The sequence below is a fragment of the Fringilla coelebs genome (assembly GCF_963513975.1).
Source record: "Fringilla coelebs genome assembly, chromosome: 12".
NCBI classification, from domain to species: Eukaryota; Metazoa; Chordata; class Aves; order Passeriformes; family Fringillidae; genus Fringilla; species Fringilla coelebs.
In genome coordinates, this window is record NC_140038.1 from 9,146,552 (window position 1) to 9,169,527 (window position 22,976).

General features: G+C 38.5%; 1 protein-coding gene across 4 annotated transcripts in view; it reads left to right on the forward strand.

Annotated features, from left to right (window-relative positions):
* Positions 1-205: 205 nt before the first annotated feature.
* ZNF280D (zinc finger protein 280D) overlaps positions 206-22,976 on the forward strand; it is a 42,894-nt gene continuing 20,123 nt past the window's right edge. For 2 of the 4 annotated variants that reach the window (XR_014616457.1, XM_084213697.1), the window contains exons 1-7: positions 206-377; positions 5,013-5,164; positions 8,918-8,983; positions 9,090-9,460; positions 12,201-12,318; positions 19,502-19,611; positions 21,199-21,425. Coding sequence is in view for 3 of the 4 variants with exons in the window: in XM_084213697.1 (XP_084069823.1) it covers positions 5,020-5,164; positions 8,918-8,983; positions 9,090-9,460; positions 12,201-12,318; positions 19,502-19,611; positions 21,199-21,425 (1,037 nt within the window). In the remaining variant the exon portion in view is untranslated. Of the gene's footprint in view, positions 378-3,837; positions 3,878-5,012; positions 5,165-8,917; positions 8,984-9,089; positions 9,461-12,200; positions 12,319-19,501; positions 19,612-21,198; positions 21,426-22,976 lie in introns of those variants that run through there. The other 2 variants (XM_084213698.1, XM_084213699.1) reach the window with 2 other exon arrangements.

Sequence of the window (22,976 nt, forward strand, 5' to 3'; positions counted from 1 at the left end):
GCAGCTCCTGGTAGCAGGACTGTGAGGGGCGGCCCATGGCAGATGTGTTATACCAGGCTGTGACGGCCAGCACATGGCGGCCTTGCCGTCCGGGGTGTGAGGCCCAGCACATGGCGCAGGCCCCGCCCCGGCCCGGCCTGGCCCCGCCCCGATCGCGAGTACCGCGATGTGTCCGACCCGCGGTTCCCGTCAGGCAGCGCGCGGGGCCGCGGCCGCCCCCGCCTCCTGCCCGCGTTCCCTCGGCGGCGGCGGCGCTGAGGTGGCGCCGCGCCCCGGTGAGGTGAGCGAGGCGCTTCAGTCGGCGCTGCCCCATCCCCCGCCGGCCTGGGCGGCAGGGAGTGGCTGTCCCGCCGCGGCCCCTACGGACGCGAAGCACGGTAAGGTCAGCCCGTTCCATGCCCCCGGCCCGCCCTGCCGCGCTCCCCGGGCGGCGGGAGCGGCGCTCGGAGGGGACGGACGCGGGGGGATTGTCGCCGGCGAGACCGGCGCCATCTTAGGTCGGAGCGTGGCCTGGCGTCCCCGAGCGGGGCCCCCACGCTGTGAGGGCCCCCGGGAGCCGCTCGCAGGCTCTGCTGGCACCGGACGGTTCTGCCCTCGAGGGCGGCCCGGGCCGGGCTCGCTCCGCCCGCGGTTGACCGCGTGGGGCTCTCCAAGGGCCCCGGGCGTTAACAGCAAGAGCGGCTCTGGCGGCGCGGCTCAGCTCGGCCTCCCTCCCGCCGGCCGCTGTTTTGCCGTGCGGGCCTCGCCCAAACCGGAGCCCCCAGCTCGAGCCGAGTGCCGGCGGTCACCGGCGCGGGACGCGGGGCGGTCAGGCTGCAGCGGCAGCTGTTCGACTGCCCTCGGGACTCGGCTGCTCCCACGGCCTGGTACCACCGCGGCTCGGCGGCGTGAGCTGCTGGCGGGCTGGCACCGCCGATATTGCCCTTCCCTAGGCGGAGCTTGTGCCTTCTCATGGCACAGAGGGCAGCGTTGGCTGCTGAGGTTTGCGTCTAAGGGAAGTGGGTTTACCCTTTGGTTTTTTTTTACAATGTTCAGGTGCACTTTGAGCTTGATCATTGTTTCTTTGCTACTAAACAAATGCAGCCCTCAATTAAAATCCAGTTATTCCCAGTCCTGGTGGAGATGTGGATGGATTGTACACCCTTCATCAACTAATGTGGTGGAAAGTTCTGTGCCTGTATGGGATGTTATCTGAGAAATACATCATGTAGTCCATTGTGTGATCTGTGTTTTAAATAAGGTAACTTCTCTGGGCATTTGGAATGCAGCTAATAAAGTGGGGTAAAAATTATAATTTAGCTATATGAGAAGTGCCTGAGGTCACTTGATCTGTTCAGCCTAGAGGAGACTGAGGGGAGCCCTCATGGCAGTCCTCATGAGAGGAAGATGAGGGACAGACACTGATCTCTGTGGTGACCAGTGGGACCTGAGGGAATGGTTTAAGTGTGTGAGGGGAGATTTAGGTTAGATACTGGGAAAAGATTTTTCACCCAGAGAGTGGTTGGGTACTGGAAGAGGCTCCTCAGGGAAGTGGTTATAGCACCAAACCTTATTTTGTCAATGCTCACAGGCACGTGGTGGGATTGTTAGGGATGTCATGTGTAGGCCTAAGAGTTGGACACTGTGATCTTTGTGGAACCCTTCCAACTCAGAATATTCTGTGATTCTATTATGAAAAGGTGACAAGTCTAGTCTGACCAATTTCTGGTTAGTGTAAATGTCCTCACTCTTTGAGCTCACTACCAATTTCATTTTAATTATTTGACTTTAAGCCAACCCAAGGAAGTTTTGAGTATTGGAAGGCTCACTTGAGCTTAAGAGTGCAACAGACAAATTCCCATTTGAAGCGGTGACTATATTTTCAATAACTTTTAAGTCTTACTGTGGCTGTATCTACTGTGATTTTCTGTAGTGCCAATTTCTGTCCATCCTTATGGTGCTCTTCTACAGATCATTGTGCTGTTTTCACTACAGCTGTTACACTCTTGATACATTTACTTAAGTTACATAATTTTTTGTTGTTTCTATGCGAGTGCTTTTAAATCCTAACTTTAAAGAAAAAGAGGTTATAAATACAGCTGGCTTTTAATAAAGTTATGTATTTTTAAACATAATTGCCATGTTGGAGATGGCTAAAATAGTGCTTTTAAAACAGTTATTTCATCAGAAGCTTATTGCTGTTTAGGGTCTCATTTTGTAATGAGAGGTTCAGGTTTTTAGTTCATCACTTTTCTAGTAACTCTAATAGCGTTCCAGGGATGGTATTTTTGCAGGTTGTTAGTTATTTGTGCCTGCTTAATGAACTTCCATAGCTATGCTTACTTTGAGATGGGCAGTTGCTTTTTAAAGCAACATCTTGATATAGTTGATAATGTTATTTTAAAAATGTTTTAAAGAACCTGTTCACAAATTTGGTGTTTTACCTTTCAATAGCATTTTCAACGCTTTCTTTGTGTCTGTGCATATGGCGGCGTTGCATTGGAGTTTTGGACCTCTCAGTTCCATGGACTACCTTTAAGGAAATGTGTGTATAAACATGACTATATGTTTATGCACATTAAGAAATGAGGAAGATAAAGTCTATTGTCAGTAGGTTAACTTTTTTTACAGTGGTGTCTGCACCACCACTGGGAAACATTTAAGCAGAGTGGGGGAAGGATTCACAGTTGGTTTTGTCTACATTTTGTGTGTTAATGTAGTTACAGAAGCTAAAAATTTGGAGGCTATTTGTACTCTAAACATGGATGTAGATGTTTCCTTTGGCAATGGAGACCACTTGCAGGAGCTGTTCCTGTACATCTCCTCTAATCCAATCAATTACCCCTTTCTGCAGTTTTGATTGTTCAAGCTACAGATTTTTGACCTGTCAATTGTGCCAATAAAACTGTTACTAGGCCAGGTTATTTTTAACCTGCCCTGCTTCACACCATAGTTCTGTGCAAAGTTGGGCTGGCACAGCTGAGGAGACAGTGCAGGAGCTCATTAGGCCAATTTTCTTCCCAGGAAAAAAGAAGTCAGCGAAAGCTTGGCTTCAAATTATAGCATTGCAATTAAAAAAAAAAAAGTGAAAATTTTGTGAAATTAATCCTGATACTTGCCTTTTAAAAGATGCTCTGCATTTTGAGTCACCTTTAAGAGTATCTTAATGTGTATAGCCTGGTGCATAAAAATGAAATATCCATAAGAGGTATCACCAGTTGGTGTCACTTTCTAAAAGCCCATGGCTGTGTTATCAAATTTCTTTTAACTGTATTTAAGGAAAAAATTGTCTGTGTTACAGTGTAGGTGAGGTTACTACATGCATCTTGTTAGGGTTCTGCTAACACATATCATTGCTTGTGCCTTTTTTGTGTTTTTAGTATAAATTGCATTGCCTCTTCTGAGCACATTTTATAATTTCTTCTTTTTTTCCCCTGAGGTCAAGTAATACTAAATTCTTAAAATAAAAACATTGATCATTTATGTTGTCTGTTCTATAAAAGAAGTCTCTGAAATAGTAGTTTATTTTGACTTAAAGCCTATTAAACTTTGCCTCAGTGTTATCTAAAAAAATAAAGTGTTCTAAAGAATGTCCTACAGAGAAGAAAAAGTTATAGAGTTAGGCTTGATTCTCTTTCCAAGACCTGGCATGTGGCCCGTGTTGTCTCTGTCAAGTGGAAATTCACTTCAGCATCTACCTTTTTTCCCCCATACAATAATTTAGTTTTGGGTCCTGTTCTCTTTCCTAGCACCCTGTCTGACTTCAGCACTCTAAGCTGATGGAGGAAGCAAAGGAGGAGTTCAGCTTTGTGAAGTGGGTCTGGTGCTGGCCAAAGGTGTAAATCCAGCAGAGACAGAGCAGAAGGTTGGGGATACAAGCATCATCAAGTCACCCTAGGTGACTTTCATTTCACTACTTTATTTCATCTCAGGTCTTAACATGTGGTAACACCAGCAGCCCCATTCTCATACAAGTAGAGGATGACTGTCTGCTCCCCTGTGATAAGTTGTTACAGACTAATTATTTCTGCAGTCTTACTAGATTATTGGTACTCTGTGTAAAGAAATAGCAAAATTTCTTACTTATTTTGATGTTCAGAAATACATCCCAGGTTATGTTAAAGAATGTTAAAATAAGAGAACTTTATTGGCCATCTGTTTATTTAAAAAAACAAAATCAATTGTGATAAGATATGCTGATGTAAATTTGGTTAATTCCAAAAGGTATGTATTTTTCATTACTAGTTGTATATGACTTTTTTTAATGCAAGAAAACATCTACAGGCATGAGGACTCCATCTAATGAGATCTATGCAAAATTTTTATCATGTCTTAATTGCTAAGGTAATAGTATGCAGTGCATTGTAGGTACCGCTTGGGGATTTTGCCTTTGTGGCCTTTTTTTGTTAAAAGCGTTTTTTGTGGGTGGTTTGCTTGTTCTTGTTGATGTTGTTTTGTGGGTTTTTGGGAATTTTGTGTGGGTTTTGTTGGAGTTTAAAGAAAATGTGACCTTATGAGAACCTCTGGTAAAATCTTAGAAAATTTGGGAGGCTGTGAGTTTGGGTGCGGTTTTGTTTTGTTTGTGTTGGGATTTTTAAGATGCAAAGAGAATAAAGCTGTAATCAGTGTTTCACTAACTCAGTTATGTGCTTTGTAGAAGGCCCTTCACGTTTCTTGTGGATCAATTACCTGGAATAGGACTATTTCTTAAAAGATACCTTTCACTGCGATGTCAGAGGCTTCCTCTGATAGTTACTGGTGTTTTACACAAAAATAGCTTAAATTCTGTGAAGGATATCTTTGGTCTTTTCTCTTTAATAGCAAAGATGAGCATCCAAGTAATTGTCAGAATGGTGATGTGGCGTCAATCTTTGAAGATTTCCTGTGTCAGATCATGTTCAATCTGTAAAGAACGTGGAGGGAAGGAGGCCATTCTATGGAAATTATTGACAATTGCAGTATTCCTTATTGAGCAGTGAAGTACTGAATGTTTTTGTGTGTGTGTTTTTTGTTTTTTTTTTTTTACTGTCTAGTCTCAAGATGGCAGAATTATTTATGGAATGTGAAGAAGAGGAGCTAGAACCCTGGCAGAAGAGAGTGAGAGAAGTGGAAGAGGACGATGAGGATGATGATGATGAGCCAATCTTTGTTGGGGAAATCTCCAGCTCAAAGCCAGCCACTACATGTAAGACAACACTTTTGCATAATTTAAAACTGACCTTTCAAAGCATAGAAAGTTAAACTTAGTTTGGAAGTATAGAATTCTTAATAGTATGACTTAAGACATTCCACGCCTTAAAGCTGTACATCTCTGTCTTACTGAAAATCAGAGTCCTTAAAAAATCCTGTCTTAAATTTAACCTGTCCAGGTTATGCACAGTTCTTCTAACCTTAAATCTCTGAGGTCCAAAAAAGGACACTTGAAGGTTTTAGCATTAGTTACAGAGTTTAAAAGCCCCTATATACAGTGCTGAAATCATGCATGCAATTGCTTACAGTATAGTTAAAATTTAGTTACATATTTGGGAGTGTCTCCCTCCTAAGAATGTGCATGAATTTAAGTCTTCCTGTTACACCCTTCCCCCCCCCCCCCTCCACCCCTCATTTCATATGTTGGTGAACATCATTCTGACAAAACCAAGATAACTGTCTTTGGTGTCTATAATAAAAGCACAATCTGGAAAGTGACTAATATGAAAATACTGAAAGCCTGTCTGTGAAGTACAATATTTTTATTGATAAATTTTCCCATCCTTTGTGAAATAGAATTTTTTCATCAAGTTCCTTAGTTTTCTCCTAAATGCAGGTAGTGCAGGGAGTAAGGTTAAGTGGTTGTGATGACAGGAGATGTTTCAGAATTCCATGTTTGTCCCATGCTTGGGGTTTGGCAGGTAAGTAAGGAAGAACTTTTTTCCTTGTTATTTTAATTAACTTTAGTAATGAAACTTTTTTTTGTGTATCCATCTTGTCGTCAATTTTTAAGAGCTGTGACCTAAGGTCTCACTAGCAGTCACATACCCAGGACTTTGCCTGGTGAGGTTTACTCCCCACAGTTTCTGCCTTATCTCTACTACTAACACTTGTAGCTAAGATTTCCATAGTAGTTTTCTGAAGGTGTATCATTTGCAGTAAAGGATCTCAAGACAAAATGCTACATGAGGCTGTTTGTCACACTCTGCTGCGTGGATTTCAGAGCTGTTACTAGCTGTTCAGTCATTTTAGTTCATAATACTTTTATCTTGCATCTATTACTTTTTTGCTCACTAGGATAGCAAGTTTAAGGCTTCTTACACAAGGTTAAAAAAGTGAAAAAATTATTTTAAATATGAGAAGAATACAGAATCTGATAAGTACTCTCACCAGAAAATATTTTTTTAAGAATGAATATTTTAAAAATACTCTGGATACTCTGAAGAATTTGAAGACTATTTTAAAATTATTCTTAGGTTTTCTGCAGTTACAAACATATAGAATGTCTGAAAAATACCCTGTTGTCTGGAAGGTCAAGAGACCTCTGGATTGCTGTTGGTCATTGGCAGTAGGTCATGGCATACAACAACTATTAAGGCACTAGCTTGTGTTGGAACAACAAACATGCTAAGTTTGATTGCAGTAGTTGTAGCCTCAAGTTTTTTTGTAGTGAAAGGATAGAAATAATTCAGGTGAAAACTATAATTTTGATATGATTCTGTGAACTTCAGGAACTTGGGTCAAAGATAGAGACTTAAAATGTTTGCTTCTTATTCTAGTGCTGTCCATACTCGGTCCTGACACAAATAAAATCACTTATTGTATAACTTGTTACTTTATCTTTTTTCCTTCCCTTTCCTCAACTTTTCTCTTTTAATCTTCTACTTCACTATCAAAAACAGCTATGGAAGAATGACCTCAGTTCTTCTCTGGCTTGTAAGTAGTACTACCTGGCACTAGTCAGGCTTCAGTTTGTTATTGGTGATAGGCAAGATACCGTGAGCTCAGCTTTGCTTATCACTGTTTAATTTGCACCTGATCAGATGAAAAATTGATGACAAATAGAAACTCACATATAGGTCTTAATTTTTCTGAAAGGTGTGGTTTCTACAATGCATTGCATTTTCTTAGCCTCTTCCTGACAGTACAGTTACTAGTTTTTGTACAGAGTGTGTGGAAAGCTTGAAGGAAATAGTAAAACCCCAACTTTGCCCTACTGTCAGAGAGCTGTGTAGTATCAAGGGTCCCTTCTGATGTACTGGAGGATTGTTTTGGCTGGGATGAAAAGTAGCTCACACTTTGTTTCCTTTGCCTTTTTCTGTAACTGCTCATTTTTCCTACAGTTACCGCTTGTTGTTCTTGCTTCCTGTTTCATATTGATTCAAACCTGTAATTTGTTACTGTTTTAAAATGTTTCTCTGCATGTCAGCATGCTTGTGCTTCAGTGCTGTTTTACATAAATGGGACAAGTACCACTTTGATGGAAGAGGGGAAAGTGCACATCAAGTCTATGATGAATCAGTTGAGTCCTGTAAATGTAGTTTATAATTTCAATTAACTGGCTTTCTGAAATGTTCTTTTTAAAAGAAATAAAATCTACCTCTGTAATTTAGAATGTGTGCACATCAGATGTCTTGACTATGCTTTGTAAGACATAACTTTTACAAAAGTTTTTCTTTTGTAGATAGATGATGCGTTAGTTTAATTTCACTCTGGAATTCATGTATGAAGTATAGATTTGTTAACACCCGCAAAATGTATGTATTCAGCTAAATACCAAAATAATTTAATCCTGGTTTGTAGTTACTGTTATGTACTGTTACAGCACCCAAATTTCGTCATGTCTTAAAAAATGCAAACCTGCTTGAATATCTTGGTTGCAGCTGCTTTTTTATTAGTGTGATGTAAATGCAAATGGCAGGTTGAAAGCTGTGGTGTTCTGAGCTCTACTGGTATTAGATATATTTATCAACTGATGAAGTGTATACTAATGAGCCATTGTTGGTGGAAATAGCCTTAAGGTTATTAAACACAATGTGTAGATACTCTGAGATCTATTGTTTGTGAACCTGATGTCATTTGACCCTGGTTTGAGAAGTTACTTGAAGCCTTGTGGGTTAGATATTAGAGAATCAAATCTAATTTCGTATGCATATTTTCACAGGTCAGAGCAAGCAACTTGTCAGCAACACTAATGGAACTGAGAATCTGGGAGTAGAAGAGTATTTTGATTTGATGAATATTTTTGTAACTTTCTGAAGTTGTCAGAAATTCCAGACTAAGACATAAAAGTTTGGGGAATATAAGTGGTATTAGTTAGGAGTAAATGTAATTTAAGAAATTGCATGTGCTCCTGCTGAGCTAGAACTGTCGACAGAGACTACCATGTAGGATATGTAAGAAAATCAGTGCTCTTGTAATGCAATTCTAATACAATTCCTTTGGTTGCTGATCTGTTGATTTTCCTTTCATATTGGAAAATGGATATTATGAAGTCTAAAATCCACTTTGTAAGTGCTGTATTTTGCTAATACAGAAGCAAATGATATCATTACTGCTTTAGGGACAATGCTTCCTTTAATGTAGGGCAGTTCTAGTATTTGGGGAACATTAGGTATGTGTGAGAAAGAGATGTAAATGAATGCACTGTAATCAGCAAATTGAAATGTTAGTGCCATGTCCTTTTTTTGTTGTTGTTATTATTCTTCCTTTGTGTTAACCTGTCTCGAAGAGAATAAACATTGAGATTCTTAAGTGAACTAGCTTAACCAAGGAGGAGTGGAAGAGCATATCATAATTTGTACAAATGATACTTGGTTTTGCCAGGTTTTTGGTTTAGAAATAATATTTTAATTTGTAAGCCAAATTCTAATTGGCATAATTAGTGTATATAAATGCAGCTTTTAAATTTCAAAAGCAATGAAGCTATTAATTTATTTGCAATTAAGATAAATGTAACTTTTGACAGATATATTGAACAGAGTCAACTTCAGCTCACCACGAAGGGGGATACAGAATGGTGCACCCAGTAGAGGTACTTTATTGTCCTAATATGGTAATTACAAAAAAAAATCCACAACACTTATGAAACATTTGACTGCAAAATTACATAAAGCTAACTTTGGAATCCTTTGCAACAGGTACAGTCACTACATTCAAGTCTGAGAGTCAGCATTACGTGACGCCTGCCTCCAGCCCCGGAGCCATACCTGCCCCGTCAGTCTTTCAGGCTGTGCCCAGACCTGCAACCAGCTCGGTCGCAGTTCAGCCATTAGCTGTAGCAGTGAATGTTTCAGGAACTTCACAAACACTGCAAAGACCTGTTGCTGGATGTTTGTCAACACAGCAGGTGCCTGGGTCAAGTTCTGGAATAGCACAGCCTGTTAGCAGACCTGCAACCATTCCAGTGACAACACAGCCGGTACCAAGAAATATTACAGTTCCTGTAGTGGCTCAACCTGTATCCAGGCCAGAGACTCCTGCAACAGCACAGCCTGTAGTACTCAATCAGGTAAATCCTTACTCGTTTAAAACGTAAAAGGTATGGTTACTTTTGAACAAATTAATCAAGAACATACTGACTCAGTCTAGTGCTTTAAATATCTGGACTAGATTATTAACTAGCATTATGTAAGCTATAAACATTCTAGGACCATAACCTTGCACTGGTAAATTAAAATATATATTTGGCAATACTGATTTGCAAGACTCAAAGATGATAGCTTTAGTAAGAGTAAAATGGCATTAAATGAAAACTCCAGACACTAGAGAAATTAGTACTGTTTAGATTCTTTATGTTCCGTGGAGAAATGTTGCAGGTTAATTCTCCAAATTTTGCAGATTTCTGTGCTCAGAGATGAATTTTCTGCATTAATGACTTAATTTCATTTTTAAATAGATTGTGTGTGACAGTGATCACAAGGGTCTCAGGATGAAGGAAGAGATGAGAAAGGTGACTCTATGTTTCAGAAAGCTTGATATTTTATTATATATATTGTATTAAAATCTATACTAAAAGAATAGAAGAAAGGATTTTATCAGAAGGCTTGCTAAGAATAGAAAAGAAATGAATAACAAGGCTTAGACTGACCGAAACAGTCCGAGACCGGTGGACTGCGATTGGCCATTAATTAGAAACAACCACATGAGACCAATCACAGGTCCACCTGTTGCATTCCACAGCAGCAGGTAATCATAGTTTACATTTTGTTCCTGAAGCCTCTCGGCTTCTCAAGAGGAAAAATCCTAAGAAAAAGATTTTTCATAAAACATGTTGGTGACAATTGTGTCTAGTGTGTAAAGCAACTTTGTGGGTTTTCCATCTGTTTTTGCAGTGCCTTGCCTTGGGATTTTTGATTTTCAAGAGAATGGTGTAGCAGTAGTTCCTTAGTGGGTTTTGCTTTTTTATTCATGTGGCACATGAATGAAAGCGTGGCGAAGTAAGAGGTTTAGAAAACCTAAAGTTACGTGATCAGCAGGTGAAGCAATTTGGCAACATATTTGTTTTGCTTCAAAAGCCTAAAGGAATTGTGCACGTAGGTCATGTACCATAGACCTTCCTGGGTTGCCACAGAACCCTGAAATGTTGCCATGAGGGAGTTGAGTTAGATGCTGTTTTGTTGCCATATCTGTTGGATGTATATGAGAGAGAAAGAATGAGGATTAAAATTCCATATTTGTATGAGGTAAACTATGATGCAATACCTTCTTTGAAAATAATTTACACTGAAATTGTTCAGACCATTTGCCTATAATATTAGCTACTGCTGTCAGGTCAAAATTAAGCCTGACAGTATGCACCCTCTCCATTGTCCCTGCAAATACACATACCTGAGGTTGTTTCAATTGTTAGTCTTCTGGTGTAAATAAAAATCATGCAGCTTAATGGATTCTGCACTTGGTGAGCAGGGCAAGCAGTCTGAATGAACAGAGTTTATTAGGCCATTAAAAGATGAGGATTGGAATTGGGTGTTCTTAAGATTTGGATAAATAATTGCTAATGAGAGCTGTATTAAAAAAAAAAAAACTAAAACAAAGCAATGTAATCATTGCCTGTCAACTAGCTAGCTGAATCTTCAGCAAATTCAGCAGGAAAAATACTCATACTTTCCAGTTTTGAATCTTCAGCAGTTGATTGATAGTTTGCAGAGAGAAATTGTGGGTGTGTCTGGTGAAGCAGGTTAGCTAAACAAGTCTGTCACTGTTAAGAAAGCCTAAGAAATAATATCATTAAATGTCCATATATCAGTAGGATATGTAGGTTGCTTCTTTAGTCATCTTAAATCTTTCTTTATGAAGCAGGGCAAATTATTACAGAAAGATTTGGTACTTTACATGATGTACACACATATTACAAGTCTGTGAAGTTTTTGTAAGTTTACTGATGACATAGTATGCTTTATTAAATCCTCTAAAGGTGTGCTAGTGTGTCCTACAGAATCTTTACTGCAGAAGAAAGCCCTCTCCTTTACTTCCCTCACACACGCACCTCATGTTTTTGTTCCAACAGACGAAGCTGGTAGGTGCTTCTGCAGTGTTTTTATAACAAAACCCCAGAGTAAACCTAGAGCTAGAAAAGCTGAACTTTTCCACGGAGTATACATAAGCTGGATGTAACTCATCAGGACAGTGATTTCCTTTCAAGAAAGCCTGCAGAGTATACTTCTTTTTGCAAGACTTCTTTCTCATTCATTGCACTCAGAGTCATCCACACATTTATCCCCTGAGCATTAGTTGTGCTTGAGGTGTGGCCTGCAGGCTGAGGCGCTTTGCTGTCCTTTCAGTGGCTCTTCTGAAGCTGTGATTCCAGTAACACCTGCCCTGTTGTGACTTCATTAAAAAGGCAGGATGGGGGAGCGGAATTCTCCTTTTTGCTCTGGTATTTAGGAGTCCTAAACAAGATTATCGTACCTGTTAATGTACTTGTGCTCCTTAAGATTCCTTTCCATTAAGTTTGCTTTACATGGTGGTAGTTAAAGATGTGGCACCTTGCACCTTATTTGATGTTTTCAAATAAGTAGCACAGTTGTGAATGGGAAGCAGTATATGAGCTTGATTTTTTTAAATTTTTTAAATTTTTTGGCCTTTGTCTCACAGATTTGCTGATGACAAGGTCTCTGTATTGTGTATTGGATGTTTTTAAAAATCTGTTTATTTTTATATTTTAGGAAGATAGTCCTACTTTTGTCAAATTTTTGTTAAAAAAAATTAAACCTCAAATTTCTTTTACCTCTTGGAAAATATCTTCTCAGGATTATATTATGGATTCTCCACCAGATGCACCAGATAGTACATCTGGTATATTGTTTGGTGTGAGGCAGAACTCGGGCGTTCCACAGTACGAGCCTGGGCCAGCAGTGAATGTAACAGGTGGGTATAACTGTAGAAGTTGATAAGAAAAACAACACCTATTGTCATTTAACTCTAGTGCAGATCTGTGGGTTATAACTTTAAATAGGATTTCTAGAATATAGTATAACTACTTTTTTCTTCCCCCTTTACATAACACTGTATAATGTTTAATGAAATAAACTTTGGAGACTTGTGTTGTCTGACTTTGCTTTTCAGTGCATTAGGCTGACTATAAAATCAACTAATGTCTTCTTATAATGTTCATTTAGATGTGAAAAAGCATTGCCAGATCCACTGTATCTTTATTGACAGGTATACTCATCACTCTTTGGCCTGTGGGAATAGGAAAAGACTTTTACAAAAGAGGGGCTGTGAACAGTACCTGAAGAACTGAGTCTGCTGGATGAATTCCCTGTAATGATGATCTTGGTTTTCTGACTGCTATATGCAGGAGTTGGAGTAGATGGGATCAAAAGGATCATTCCTGAAAAGGAGGGGAAGGGAGAGAGTATGTAATTTGACAACAAAACCCTTTTTTTTTAACTAGCTTTTCAGCAGTAAATATTTAATTTAATCTATTTTAAAAGAAGTTAACAAGAAAGCACCTTTTTTGAGTGTGTCACAGCAGATGAAGTAGATTTGAAGCATGCAGTGTATTCAGTCTTAAAAAGACTACAACTTGGGATTTCCCTCCTTCTTTTTGAAGGATTGTACTTTTGTAATAACTGACCAGAATCCCATTATTCTGTCTATAAGTTATGGGTGACCATGACTTCTAATTCTTCCCTGAGGTAACAGGTTAAGTGCAGTGAATGGCCTGACTGGTCGTGTTAAGAAGTTACGTAAGACAGAGGGATAGCTGGTTTGCTCAGCTTCATGTGATGATTTTGCATTTTTAGTTTAGGTGTTCACTCCAGAAATCTATCAGTGAAGGGTTAGCAGTGTATTATCTTGCTTGTGTCCAGCCATTCTGTTTGTGTCATTCTTGTCTTGGGTTAAATAGCTTTTTGTCAAGTAAGGAAGTGGTTTGTTTTTTGCAAATGATTCAGTATTCTAGCCCTTGTTGTCCAAAGGACAGGTATTAAAGTTTAATTGTTTGTGGGGTTTTTTTTTGAACTTTGGAGACTTGCTTGCATACTTAAAAATTACTTGTATTAGTGTCTCACTGAGAAAACATGAAATGCTTAAAAGCACCGAGGGTTGCAATTCAAAGCATTTTAAATATGCCATACTTAGTCTATGTTTATTTCTGTAAGATGGCAATAGGATTTGAAACTTAAAATAAACGTTTTATTATTGTGGCTTGAAACACTAATATTTTTGAACAGAAGGCAAATTTAATATACATTTCACTTTGCAGAAAGGAAGTGTCTGTGTATTGTGTGGTTTGGCTTGCTTGGTGGGGCCATGTAATGAGATTAAATTCATGTTCATGAATGCCAAAGCATACTTGCTTGTGTTGGTGCTATGCTTCCCTAATTCATATGCAGCACTGTGGGCACAAGGCATTCTGGAATATGGTATTTAAAAGCACAATCCTTTTGGGAACTGGCCTTTGATGCTCTGCAGGACAATATAACTTATGCACGTGGATCATGAAAGACCTGTTTTAGCTCAGTATAGGGTAAATACTTATTTCTGAGGTCTAAGCAGGGAAATGGCAGGTTGCTAATGGATGCTAACCAAGCATCTTAGGCTGCTAGATAGGTCGTGGTGTTTGGGTAAAGGGCATTGGTAACTCTTCCATGCAGGTTGGGTGGCACTGGGGATGTGTGTGAAATGTAGCTTGCTTACTGAGAATATTGTGAGAACATTCTCCCACAAACTCCACCCACTTGGAGGAAGGACAAGTTGCTGTGACCCAAAGACCTGTCATGTGGAGTTGACTGGACTGCATCCATGAATCCATAGCTCCAGATTAAAGGGAGGTGTTGGTGCAGGACACTGCACTAAGAGGCCTGAAGCAATTTGCCTTTCATGTGCTTATTCTGGTATCACAGTACATTTGGTCCTATTATTCTAGGTTACTATTTCTGGTGTGTTTTTCCATCATTTATAAAATCAGGCCCAGCCAGCACGGATGCACAGAGCAGCATTAAGGTGTTTTCAGTGGTGTTGTGGGTTCAGAAACCTGTCAGCAAGGTGGTGCTGCAGCCAGTGTACTTTGCTCCTTCTTGGCCGTCATGGGTGTGGTACGCAGGAATATTGTGTGTATGAGCACAGCCAACTCCTGGGTAATGGCTACCGAAGTGTTCACTAATAGCACAAAGAGACCAAAAATAGTTGTTTGGTTGCTGCTTTTCCCTGCTATCCTGAGTACTTGGAGTCCCTGTGACCTGCTGTGTAGAGAATCAGACAAACTAGCCTGGAATGTGGTTAGTTCAAGGAATTCTGGTGTCCACCCACATTCCAGCTGAGAGAGGCACTTTGATGATAAGAGGTGTCGATCTGATTTATACCAGCAAGATATTAAATAATACTTGAAGGTGGTGTGATTAGTTTTCAGAATAGGCCTGGTTTTTTTAACGAGAACAAACAAAAGAACTAAAATGCAAACCTGTGTATTATTATAGTTCTTCTGAAAGAGAATTTGCTAGTCAGAGTTGTATAGACAAGACTACTCACCTTTATAAATATGTAAAAGTCTTCAAAACTTTTATCACAGGTGTGTTAAGCTTTTAAAATGGGAATTATGAACAGTATTTTTAACATTAAAATAGTCCTTGTTTTCAAATAGGGTTTTCTGCAGTCAATTAAAATACTTCACTGAAGATTGTTGTAAACTCAGTCAGACCTTGTGTCTTTTCTCTAGCCCTCATTGCAGAGCTACACATAGTTGATCGCACAGCAACAGCAGTTCCTGCTGTAGGTTGATGGCTAGATGCTCAAATAGCCTCAAGTGATACAGATGAATGCTAAGGTCCTACCAGCTCTATGGAAGCATTTGCTGAGCAGGACATGTGTCCATGTAAGCAGCTCATGCACTGAACACGGTGAGTGTAAGTAAATAAAGCCCCCTAGGAAGTATTAGCATCTAATTAATAACCTGGTAATTTTGTTAATGTGTAAAAGAATGAACCTTAGGCAAACAATGCACAGGGCCAGACATTGGAGCTCAATATGTTTGTTTATATCAAAATGAAGGAAAGGTGTACTACAAAGCAGAATGTTAGGATGTTTAGGTATCTATATATCAAGTGAATTATGTTTTCCACTGTTTAAGGCGCAGTGTAGCAAATTCTCCAAGATGTTCATCAGCATTTCTTGCTGGGAGTCTGCTTATGTGCATTGAATGGGGAGGTTCTCCAGACTGTTGGCCAAGTTTAGGTAGTTCCCACTGAGTAAACAGAACTATGGGTGCCAGAGGGCTATTTTGTTTCTTCTCAGATGTGTGAATAATTTTGTGTGACACAAAGTATTTCTACTTGTTGAGCTTCTTGTTACACCCTGAGAAATGATTGGAGCAGCTCTGTCATTGTAGGGGGGGGATAGACCAGAATGTCCTTAGCTTAGGTCGTGTCCAGAACTGAAGCCTTTGACATATTTTATTATAGTCTCAAGACTGTTTGCAGTCTGTCATTGTGAGAGGTTTACAAGACCTGTGCTGGCGTTTCAGACTTGTTGGTTTGTAGCTGTGTCTTTCAGGTCTGCTTGAGGACTGATCTCTGTATGGAGTTCATATCATCCAGGGTAATCTTACAGTGATAGAAACATGGGTTTCTGACCAGATGGAGCTGAGTGTTTATGGGCATGTTAATCAGCCACTGAACCTCCCAATTTCGAAGTTGTGGGTAGATTTTTTTTGTTGTGGAGTTTTTTGGGTTTGATTTTTTTTGGAGGGGCTTTTTGGTTTAGTTTTTTGTGGATTTGTTGGGTTTTGTTGTTGTTATAAGGGTTTTTTAGTTTGACTTTTTAGTTTGTTTTTTGTTTTGTTGGTTTTTTGGGGTTTTTTGTTTGTTAGTTTTTACTGATTTTCTTCAGAAGAAATGCTGCAAACCGTAAGGACATGTAATGTTCTTTCAGAAGAAGAGAGCAGGTGTGCTCTGGTTGGTCATTAGAAGTTACAACACTTTTTTCATTTTGCATGCAAACTGAAGTTTACAGAGTTATATAAGAAATTAAAATGGCATTAATGCAGAACCAGAAAAAAAGGAGAGGTGTTTTCCATCAGAGCACAGAGCTTGTTCCAGATAGCAGGCGTTGCAGAAACCAGCTGCTTAGCTTAACTTTATTACTGTGAACTCACCTTGTCTCACATTAGAGTGGGTCAAGATGTGAAAAGTAGGCCAAATGAATTCAGGTGGCCACAGTATGATTTACTGGGGTTTCAGAGGTGGGTCTGTATTTCTTGCCTTTACCCTTTCCTGCTTCACCGGCCTGGGCCTTCAGTCTGAGTTGGATATTTTCTTCAGTATGGCATATTAGTTTAGGAAAATATTTAAACTGCTTTGTGTAGACCCTAAATTGCAGACATTACTAATGTGTTCTAATTACTATGGGAAAAAACTGAGGTTTTTAAAATTTAAGTACTGTAGGTCTAAATGAGAGTGGTTTTGTATCTAAACTCCTGCTACTTCTGAAGGCCACAGTGTAACTGCAAAACAGGCCAAGCTCCTTGAGGTAGGTGCTAGAAGAAGCTTGGCTGTTTCACCTACATGTAACTGTCCAACAGTTGCACAGGCACAAAGTGGATCTTCAAACAGTAGGAAGTTGGAATGATCTAGCTGGCAGTCCTGCCTCTGTGTCATGGAAAAAGCTAACACATCTGTAGTTTCAGTTGGTCAGTGTTTTTAATACTCTAAAGGCAGTGTAAGTAAGTAACTGTTCTTATGCTGTAAAATAAAAATAGCTATTCTATGCAAGGGTTTATATACCTTTACAAATTTATTTACCTGAGGTTATTACCTATGCAAATTTTAGACCTTTATTGTTTAGTAGGTAGGTTTGAATTCTGTAGAGCAATAATTAGTCATTCAGAGATAGATGATAAAAATAAATGCCCCTGACCTCATTCTCTTAGTTCATTTTCTATGTCAAAGAAGGGAGTCGGGGGTTGAGACTGCAAAACGCAGCCAACCAGAAAATCGAGATGGAAAGAATTCTTGACTTAATACTATGACTGCTGAATTTATGAACTAAATCTGATTAGATGGAGGAAAAAATAATTTTAGCAATGCCAGGCAAGGCAGTAACAAGTTAGATTGTGGAATCCCCATCCTTGGAGATACTCAGAAGTTGACTGAACTCTTATGCTCTGAGCATAAGATTAGACTTGCTTTGACTGGGAAGTTGCAGAAAACTACCTCCAAAGGTCCAGCCTAAATTATTTTGTGATTCTGTACTTTGGCTAATTATTGCAAAGTGTGTTTTGCAGTTTTCCCCCCTCTTTTTTTTTTTTTTAACAGTGTTTCTGATATAGTTTGAAATAGTAGTGGGAGGGGAGAAGGTCTATTTCAAAGAAACAATGTTATTGGAAAGATTTTTCCTTCCCTGCAAGAAGAAAGCTGGTCTGACTGTTTCAGAGTATTAACTATTAGGTGCATTTTTGTCCTGAGCCAAAAGGTGCTTTCTAACAATTGCAATAGGCCAGGGTTTATTCTTGACTTTTGAGACATTTCCAAGACATCTTCTCTCCTATAAAGTTAAAATGATTGTTTGGAGTAATTTCAGATTTGGATTTTTTTGCATTTCTTATTTAGAGCTTGCTTGCTCTTTCCAGCTGCCAGAAGGACATGGCTATAACGTGAACATTTCAGCAAAAAAATTTCCTCCACCCTGTTTCGGGTGAAATAGATATTGTGCTGCAGCCTATAATAAAAAAAAAAAATAACTGAAGGGTCTTGCTAAATTCAGTAAAAAAAGAAATAGATCATGTTCGCCGAGAACCTTATTTTGCTGAGTTTGTCTGTAAGCCACCCCATGCTGGCATAGCAATTTCTAATCTGTCACAGAATCCAGCACTGAAGCACTGCAGAACACAAGGTTTTGCTGCAGAACTGGCTTTCTTCAACTCAGTCTGCACTTAGCTGTGATGTGTCAAAATGTTTTACCAACTGTAAGAGTGAAGACCTGCAGCACTGTTTTATGGTACATCTTTTACATGGCCATCCACTCATGTGAAGGACTTTCTGCTTAATAATGGTTCTTAGCCAGATCGTTATCTTAAGGAAAATTACTGTTTATTTGTGGTCTAGACAGGACTATTTTTATGTAAAAATGTAAAACACTATTGCACGGTCATCTCTTAACTCATACACTTATTTATTCCCTTGTATTTGTTTTGGTTTTTATTACATCTTTTCATAGTCCTGGCAGGGAACAGTTGACTCTACTGTTGAGATGTTCTTTCCTGTGTTTGGCTTCTAAACTACTTAGTATGGAGTCCTTCAAATCTGTGAATGACTTGAGAATGCAAGAGAATTTTGTCTGCAAAAGTAGCTCTTGTTCTGATGATTTTTGAGTTTGGAGAAAACTCAAAGCTTAGTTTATTCATTAAAGTTTAGTTTATTCATTAAACTAATGCAAAGCTTTAATATGTCTTTTGCTCAAAAGGTATTAATAATTTATGTTTATAAGAGAAGCTTTATTTCCTTTAATTACTGGGAGTAATTATTAATTTAGAGGATTTATTCTCTAGATTCTCCAAAGACAACTTTGCTTAACAGAACTAATGTATTTGAATAAGCCAGGATTCCTACAAATCTCCAGAGAGAAATATCCTCATAATTGAGAACCAAATGGTGAAATTCCTTTCCAAACCAAAAGGGTTTTATCTGAACCCCGTTGTGATGATGATCAGGTTGTGGCAGAAAACAGGCTCTACATGTTCATTTGAAAAGTTTGTGAAATAAAAACATAAAAAATCCATCCTATCCAGGATGGGGTGGGCTGGTAGTGCACAGAAGAAATGCTTTCTCCCTATCATGCTGCCTTCATCTCCTCACGTGTTTTTTCCTTGTTTGTTGATAAAATTTTGTAAAATCTGTTTATCAGTCTATGTCAAGCGGGTCAGTTTAGGAACAAGGAGGAATAGTTAAAAGATGCTTGTAAAACCTTGCTTATGGTTATTACTGCTTTATTGATGGTAATAGTTGTTGTTTGAAATACCATATTTTACTAGAAATACCATATTTTACTGCCACTACTAGTAAACTGAGTATTCTTGTGAATTCTGAGTCTTTATATGTTTTAAATTTTACAGGGACAAATGCTGCATCCAGTACCATTAAAAATGGAGGACCTTTTCCACGAGCTTGTCCAAAATGTAATATACATTTCAATCTTATGGATCCTCTAAAAAATCACATGAAGGTAAAATATTTTGGGGCTGGTAAGCGTTCGAACAAACTTTGTGGGTTTCTCTTTGGTTATGGAAGAGTGTCATGGTTTGATAGGAAGCTAGTTTGGCTTATGACTGCCATCAAGCAGAACCAAATTCTCAAAGTCTTGCAGTCATGGAGAGCAAGACATGAGCAGAGGAGCTCCAAATCTTGCTACTTTTTGCCTCATGTTTCCAATGTGCTGAAAGTAGGGATCTATCAGAATAGGCAGCCAGGTGACCCACATCTGATTGCAGCTGACGCAAAGATGACAGTGTAAACTTACTGTTTTATCTTGATGTATCACTTGGTACAGCAAGATAAAAATACTTGATACTTAATAGATAAAAGAGTTTTTAAGCTGTGGGGAAGAATTTAATTTGTAGTTCATACTCAAACACTGTCGTAAATAAAACTCTCAGAAACTAAGCATCACTTAATTTGATTGTGAAACTACTTACTACTATTTCTGAAAACATTTTTTTCTTGGAAAATATTTAATATTTGGCGAAGATTCTCACAATTCTCAGGCATGTGTATTTCATTTCAGGGACAGAGAAATGGCTTTGCAGTCTCTATACAACATGAATATCCAAAACAAAAAGGAGTATCAGCTACTTACTGTATGAGACAAATTTGTGAGGATCTGAGTTACTGTTCTCGCAGATGGTTCTGATTTAACAGTAATTGCTGTCTCCTTCAGTTCTGAAGCATAATTAAGAAATACAGATAGCAGTGGGAAAAACCCCAAGGGTTTTAACTTTTTCTAATCATTATTTGTACAGAATAGCTTTTGCACTGAGTACATCAACTGAATGAAGGAACCATTGAAGAAGTGTGTTTACTTAGGATACTGAGTTACAATTCCACAGCAGGAAATTGCTCCTTACTAGTAGGCTTACGGAAAGTAGTCCTGCATGGTAAGAACCATTATTCGGCAGGAGAGAAATTTGTCCTCTGAAACATTCTAATTTTGCTGGAAACTTCATAGCATCTTCTTTATGAAGTATGCTGTACTTTTTAAGTGATAAGTTTCATGAAATGACTCGTGGCCTAAGCATTCTTTGTCTACTTCATCATAAAGAGGCTTGAACAATGTCTATTATGTGACTCAGAATTCTGAATTTTTTAGTAATGCTGCAAAGAGCTTTTGAAGGTTTCAACATACATTCTTCCCTAAGAAATAAAGGACAAAGCTTCCCATTAAGTTCTCAATAAACTTACGCTTGTCAGCAAAATACTTATTAAAGATGCTTTTTTCTTTGATTTTATTAAATGTAAATGAAACAGAATTTTTTTTTGCAAGAATAAGGCAGCACTAGTATTTTCTTGATTAAATTTATCTTACATGAACCTATGAGAATCTTCTTCAGTTTTATAGTATATAGTGTTTTATTACTCAAACGCTAGTTAAACACTGTTCAAAATTGAATATTACTAACCTCAGTGTGTCAGGGGATTAAGCTTTGCACTTCTCATTAGTGCCTTCAGTTTCTAAAATGCTGTTGTCATTGATGCAGTTTGGTGAGACTGATAACTTTGTTTCTGTGTTTTATCTCTTTTCCCTTTTTGTATCCAGTATTGTTGTCCAGATATGGTAGATAACTTTTTCTCGGAAGTGGTCAAAACAGAGTGTTTGAGCACAAGCAAGACCACTGAATCTGAGAAAGGAAAGCTGATTATGTTAGTTAATGACTTCTATTATGGGAAGGATGAAGGTGACCTCCAGCAGGTACAACAGGAGCAGAAGACTCATACGACATTTAAATGCATCAGTTGTCTCAAAGTTCTTAAAAATAACATAAGGTATTTGAACTTAATTATTTGTTAATCACAGTTCATAGTAGTCTCATGTATTAAAATTTTGTGTTTCTGGAGTAGAGTTCCTTTTGTAGGGAAAACTGATAATATTGGGTGACTAAACAGAAATGGAATTAATTTTTACTTTGCATGTAAGACCATAATTTGGAACTTTTTACAGATTAGAGTATGAATTTTAGTGGTATCTAACATAAACTTAGTTTTGATAAGAGCAGTTATAGGACTTTGGGGTTAGAAAGGGCAACACAAAGGATTTTACAATTTGCCACCTGGATTGATGGCGATATTGGTAGATGTGAGTGTTAATTCCCTTTAGGGATGCACAATGACTAATAGTCAGTAGTTCACTTATGTAACATCTGTTATTTTGTTGGAGTAATTTTACTTCCAAATGCTGATAAAACCCCAGTAAGCTGTTTTAGTAGGTAGACAAGTTTGTGTCATCGTTCCTTTGGAAGTTAAGGTCACTGAGCTTTTTTACATGTACTCTTCAAGGGAAGCTGAAGTAGCAGAATGTAAAATTGAAAAATGGACTATTGTTTCAAAGGGCACAGTCTGCAAGTTACAGTGGGCAGGTTTATGCTAACATTAGACACGTATCATTGAAAAAAACAAGTTTTCTGTAATTAAAACAATGACATTTACTATTAATCATTAAATAGGCACTATTTTCTACTCAGCATTATACTGTAAGCAATTGGTGCTTTGATGCCTGTGTGTTCCACAGTAAGTCATTAAAAATGTACAAGCTTTTTTTTTTTTTTTTTTAAATTTCTGTGGCATTGACTTTAACCATATCAATTTTGATTGTAACCTTGTAGCTTTATTCCATAGTTCTATAACTTGAGGATTTTTATTCCAAGGTCTATTTTGCACCTTTATGTATAGTGGACAAAATAAATATGTCTTACCATCCTAATTAAAGTATACCTTTTTTGACTTAAATTCAGAAAAGCAGAAAGTGATTCATCATGGTAATCCCCTGCTTTCTTTAAAAGATTTGTGGTTGGACATACCATTGCAATAATTTTCTGTTAAGGCTTTATGCAGTAATAGTGTCAGTTTCTTTTGTCTGCTTAGAAAACTGGAGAGATTCAGTTAGCTTCTTCTGGTTTTCTTTTTTCTGTTTTTTAAGCAACTGCATGATAGTATGAGCTTGAGCTCAAGAGACTATTCTCCTTGCTCATTTGTGTTTTCCAATTCCAAGGTCTGCATTCCTTTTGTGAGTGTGACTTATTTTTAATACTTCCTCTGGCTGTACTGAAATAAAGTGCATTCAAAACAGGAATTTCGGAAGTTGAACTGTAGTGGGTTTGCAGATAACCTGTCCTTGTGCTGCTCCACCAGTAACAGTGATCTGCTGATGCTGTCATGGGAGCGTGGACTTCTCAGCCAGAATAGGTTCCTACTTCAGACCGATGGACAGATTAATGAGGAAAAGCTGGTAACTTAAAGAGCACCATACCAGTTTCTCCCACTCTTTTAATGTTGGCTGCACAGTGGCGTTTTTGATAACTGTCCTTCATAATTCAAGGT